The sequence below is a fragment of the Rhodamnia argentea genome, chromosome 8, assembly GCF_020921035.1.
Source record: "Rhodamnia argentea isolate NSW1041297 chromosome 8, ASM2092103v1, whole genome shotgun sequence".
Lineage (NCBI taxonomy): Eukaryota > Viridiplantae > Streptophyta > Magnoliopsida > Myrtales > Myrtaceae > Rhodamnia > Rhodamnia argentea.
In genome coordinates, this window is record NC_063157.1 from 26,796,758 (window position 1) to 26,802,620 (window position 5,863).

The 5,863-nt window shown below is 38.7% G+C and overlaps 1 protein-coding gene across 1 annotated transcript; it reads left to right on the forward strand.

Moving 5' to 3' along the window:
• The first annotated feature begins 645 nt into the window (after positions 1-645).
• On the forward strand, positions 646-5,016 carry LOC115738206 (uncharacterized protein YpgQ-like). The gene is made up of 7 exons (XM_048283650.1): positions 646-867; positions 2,177-2,207; positions 2,617-2,635; positions 2,921-3,018; positions 3,877-3,975; positions 4,294-4,466; positions 4,639-5,016. The coding sequence occupies exons 1-7, from the start codon at positions 703-705 to the stop codon at positions 4,723-4,725; spliced, it is 672 nt and encodes a 223-aa protein (XP_048139607.1). The 5' UTR covers positions 646-702; the 3' UTR covers positions 4,726-5,016.
• Positions 5,017-5,863: the final 847 nt, after the last annotated feature.

The following is a 5,863-nucleotide window of genomic DNA, read 5'->3' on the forward strand; positions in this document are numbered from 1 at the left end:
AACTTCCCATGGTTTCCTATTTTCTTGGCTTAATTTAGGATTAGATTATAGGAATTAAAAGGCCCAAGAAGCATAATTTGAAAGGAAAACAAACACTTGCAAATCTGGGCAAGTGAAATATTTTTTAATAGAAAGAATGGAAAACAAATTAAACGTCAAATCATGCATAACCACAAGTAAAAGAATATTATCATTAATTAAAAAGAACTCATTAATATCATATCTTTAATTTTAAAGATACGAAATAACACCTACACTTCACCTACATCATTGGCCTTACAATCAATGCGAAAATCATTATGCAATGAACTGGCTGGTTCCTTGTTCTCAAATTAACTTACAAAGCTATCTCTAGCGATGAATCGACAATTCGAAGTGCTTTTCTTCCGTATTCTTGATAAACCAGCGTAAGAAGAACTCTTGATGACCTAATGAAATGTCGCTGGTATCTTTTATGCACAAAAAAAAATATGTCAATTACAGAAAAGATTAAAATATGAATAATAAACTAGTAGATGAAGATATGAATAATAAACTCGAAGAATGCTATCTTTCTCATACGGCATCATCAAATCCTGTCCAGTGATCGGTCGACGCAACAACTGCCATGGCCCGCGAGCTCTGAGCACGGGACCGATACCGAACGCATCCCGTGATTTGAGGAACGCCGTATCGATTCGTTGCAGAGAGGGAGGGAGAGAGATGGGGAGGTCGGAGGTGGTGACGAAGGCGGAGAAGCTGATGGAGGAACACATGAGAGGGAACGACTCGTCCCACGACGCTTGGCACGTGTTCAGGGTCAGAGACCTTGCTCTCTCCCTCGCCCGCGAGGAAGGCCTCGCTTCCCACCCTGATTCCATGGAAATTGTCCGTATGCTTACCTGATCTCTCTCTCCCGTTTCGCTTGGCGTCTGCTGTTTTCGAACCATTTTTTTTCCTTTTTTCCGTCGGATTCGTTCTCTTCCGCTGGTTGTTGTGGGTGTTCGGTAAAGTAGCTGCAGAAACGAGAGCAACCGACTCTGCTATTTGGAACTTGCGCTTGGAACACTAAAATTTCCTTATCACTATCAATTCGGTTCTGAACTCGGGGCTAAGTTTTATAGTTCATAGTGGATGCTAATTGGATAGATTGGTGGTTCACTGGAAGGAAGAAAAAAAAGGGTAATAATAAGCAGTATGGATCAAAGCGAAACAGTGTTGTTACCGCACTATCAGCAGCTTAGTATGTTCCTAGGAGCATCTGACATGAACAATGAAGTAGACGCTTGCTGGGTTAGTGTAGCTCTGTTTTGCAGAGCTTAAGTTGAGGTTTGTAATTTTGGATTTGATTTGTGGCTGGTTGGGTCACAATTTTTTGATTGATTTAAAAAAGTGGATAATGTTTTGAAATGATGACTGACAACTATGAGCGCAAAACGCAATGGGTTCCTCATAAATGTCGATACTTATCCAAAATGAAATGCGCCTACTATGTCGAAGCACCAAAGCTTTAGGTTTCTTACAATAAGTCTTTCGGTCCTCTTCATTGCTCCTTTTTGGCGCTCCCCACTATTGACTTTGTCTAAGATAACAACAACTTGATGTGATGCCAAGCGAGGCATGCTGGTAATCCGCTAGCAGTGAAAAAGTAGCAGTGGTTTTTCCCCTTTTGGTCCCTTAATACACAGAAAATAGGCTAAGTCAAGAAAAGGTTGAATACCTTCTGGTGGCAGAAGGCTACTTCAAAGTGGTGACTTTTGGGAGGAAGTGATTTCAGCAACAAATATCAGTTTATGCCTCACCAAAGTTCCAAAATTTTAACTTTGCCAATCTTTGCCACCCTTTCCTTGTATTGGTTTGTGCCCCAACATGTTATTCTATATTTAATTCTATAATGCACGTAGTAGGACATTAAGGTTCATGAAATTGATGTGGCACGAAGTACCTCAAGATTATTCACTTATTTAGACAGTGAGGAATTTAGATATGGATCTGCTTGTTCTTCATTGGTGATTTTGAAAATGAGGAGCAATATTCTTCACATAAGCCCCGGTACACACTTTCAGACATGCACAAACAACACATGGAGACAGCATTATCACATAGAATCCTTGAAAATAATTAATTCTTTTGAATTGCTTAAGTGTTGTTGAATTCCTTCATCTGGTTTTTTACAATCTGTGGAATTATGTTGCAGGTAGAGCTTGCTGCACTTCTTCATGATATAGGTCAGCTCTCTCTCTCAATTGAAGACTGCATTTGTGCACAATCATGAGTATGATAACCGGGCCGACTTTGGCATTTGTGTTCTTTTTCCAACGGAGTGTCAAGGTGTTGACCTTCAATTGCTGTGTTTCCTTTTTTCCCTTTTATATAACATAAAATCTGTTACAAGCAGTCTGCAAATGACTTAGACTTGAAACTCTTCCCCTTTCCTTTACTAAATGCATTTACATCTCTGTTAATCAGCTGAACCTATGATTGCCAGTCTTTTTCATAAAGGTCCTGTGGACTAACCCCTGTGCATGCAGATAATCAACTGTGACATTGCTTTTGTGTGCTTAACCATCACTTTTAGGGTATTCCACAATTTATGTTGAGAAAGAACTTACTATTAATACTAATTTCTCATTGCAGGTGACTACAAGTATCTAAGGTCTGGATTTACTTCTTGCCATTGAAGTAAGATTGCACTGTATTGTTTCGCGTGTAATTGGTCACTGAGAACCCCTATCTTTGCATAACATGGATACATAGTATGTTTGCATATCAGATTGCAGTTCATCCTTGAATATTATCTTATGCTTTTTCACATATTCAACTAAAAGAAAGGTATGAGCGTGTTGCAATCTTTTTTCTTTGCTATGCTAATAAGTTGTTGTTTCTTTTCTCTAATTCAGTTTTTGAGTGTCACCATCTGTGTTTCTGTTTTTCCATGCAGATATCCATCTGAGGAAAAAATTGTCGAGAATTTCCTTGAGGAACAGGGAATGGAGGAAAGCAAGAAGATCAAGATCTTAAGGATAGTAAGGGGAATGGGTATGGGTCTCTTTTTCTTTCTCGACAGCTAAATAAGAAGGGGAATGGGTGACTTTTTGGAGTTTTTTGCTTGCTCTACATTTGCTGACTGTCTTTGTCAATTCAACTCAATTCAATTATGTGGATGACGCTGGAGTATGTAAATTTTCTGAGCATGATGTTTTGTGGTATGTGCTATGCTCGCAGCACCAGACATAGACTTGTTATCTTATTGACCTTGGTTTGTGGAACACCTTCTCTTTTACTGGAAATGTCATCATGAAGCTATGAAAAGGTTTGTTAAAACGCTCAATGTCAAATATTTATATCTGCAGATAGAAAGACAATTATTCCTTTAGAGGAGGTTTTGTTGGTAATCACATCGTGCAGGAAGAGATTGGAATTACTGCAGTACCTAGAGTAATAGACCTGGCCGCCCATTGATGTGTGGCTGCTAGTGTGAATAGGTTGTCATCATTATATAAATGTGTTCTTTGGTGACTCGTATAATCGTAGGTGAGGCTGGAATGTGGTTTGTGTTTATAGGTGCTATAGCAAATCTTGAGATACTTTTAATTGAATTCAGAGCCTTATTAGTTTTGTGTCGTATCATTCACTCTGTTCTGAGACAGAAGAAAAGCAATATTTATGGCATCAGATTATTCATATGGTTTACCAGCAGTTTAGCAGTCTAGTCACACTACAGATTATTTTCAAAGAAGCTCTTTGATGGTCATATTGTTCCATCAATTATTTTTCGTATAAGCATCACTCAGTCAAGATTGTCATTTTGTATCTTTGGGATTGGCAAGTCCACTAGAAATTACATATCGGTTATGTTGGTGTGAAAACTTATACGACAGATTTTGGCATGGTCAGGCTTCAAAAATGAGATTAAGGGGCTTGCAGAAGAGGAAGTATTTCCAGAGTTCGGGGTTGTGCAGGATGCTGATCGTCTTGATGCCATTGGGGCCATAGGTAATAATTGAGAAATCTTGATTAGTATTTTCTTGATCTTACCTATGAAGTATCTTTGTCTAACTGAATTTTAGTTTTAGAACTTGAGAAATACTGAAAGTTGAATGATGCCTTGTGAAATTTAGTCACATAAGCTAGTCGCGTGTCCTTCCCCAATTGGTTTTGCGAGATCTCTTTGCTCCGCTCACTTCTCTGTTGTGACTCTGAGAAAAAAACCACACCTTGTCATGCAAATTAATGCATATTTGTTGCCTTCTAACTCTATCTGTCCTTGTTCTGGTTTTGAGATACTTTTGTATGACATAAGGAAGTGTGCAGGAATAGCTCGTTGCTTCACTTTCGGGGGAAGCAGAAACAGAGTTCTCCACGATCCTGCCATCCAGCCACGATCAGATCTTTCCCAGGAAAACTACATGAAGAAAGAGGAGCAGACTACCTTGAATCATTTTTATGAGAAACTTCTGAAGCTGAAAGATTTGATGAAAACAAAGGTAAACAAAGTTGGGTTTCCAGTTTATAGGACCAACCTTCGTTGGTATTAGTTTTTGTAGTTATTCCTCATGCTTGCTCTTTCCAACAGTTACTGCATTCTTTTCAGAGCTGATTGATGACCATTTAAAATATACCTTCTTTCTGATTGTGTGGGGGGTTTGAAACGCTCAGGCTGGACAAAGGAGAGCCGAGAAACGGCACAAGTTTATGCTTGAGTATCTGGAAGAGTTCTACAAAGAGTGGGATGGGCGAGCCTAGGAAACAGATTCTCTTTGACAGAGTTCTTTTCCATGACATTTAGATGCTTGGCATTTCTGATTCTTGTGGGTTGGTCTTTGATGTTGCTGTGGAACTGCAGGTTATACTGAAGAGGTATTATCACCATCACCATTTACAATGGTTTAGCCCTTACTGATTTACAATACCGAAATTTATCTATAGTAAAGCTCTATCTTTGAATCCCGTTTTACCAAGTCAGTTGTCGGTGCGTTGTAGTCATGAACATATATGACCTACTAGCTTATTTAATTCCCTTTCTTGTACGCTGCATTTGTGAGAAGTCTGTTAGGATTCCAGTCGCGGTTGCCCATTTCAAAACTGTTGCTGTGTTTGTTGTAACAAAAGATGGAATGCCATCTAGATGGCATTTCGTCGGAGATGAGACATTCTCTAGATGAGCTAGAGATCAATCATGACTCACGAGCAGTATGGGTTGCATGGGGATGTGGATGATTCTGTGTTTTTTTTTTTTTTTTTTTTTTGTGTGGTTGTTGTTTTTCCGGAACTGCTGCATCTTGATGATTACTTTGGCTCTATGAAGAGCAATTTTATGCACACTTCAGTCAGACATAATGGCTACAGCGGGGAAAGCACTGCAAGAGAGCATGAAATGGCGAATGTAGTGCGAGTAAAATAACGTATGAACTTGGGAGCCAGAGAAATAAGATGGTTGTAGTGTTGTTTTAATGGCTAATTAACAAGCACATACGTGAACACATGTATCGATCATGTGTGGGAAACAATCGAGAATTTTTGCATTGCTAGCTGTAAATGATTTAGTCTAGATTACGAGGCCATTGCAGTATTTCGTGACTTTTTTTTTATAAAACCCGTTCGTCGTCATCTGATTTAAGAACTTCACCAGTTCTTTATACACCTCAACTAGTCCAACTTTTCGAGCGATCATAAGAGCGCGCTCCTCTGCAAGGCATGATGCATTTGGATTTTTACTACCAAAAAATTCCAACAAGCTTTGAACCTCAAATTACAACAAGAGGGGCAAATATAATTTATTTTCTGAGTGTTGTCATCTCTAAATATATTTTGCAGTTAAGAGGTAAATTTGAGATTAAAAAAAAAACTTGCATTCAATATTTATAATCAATGTCCCACATGT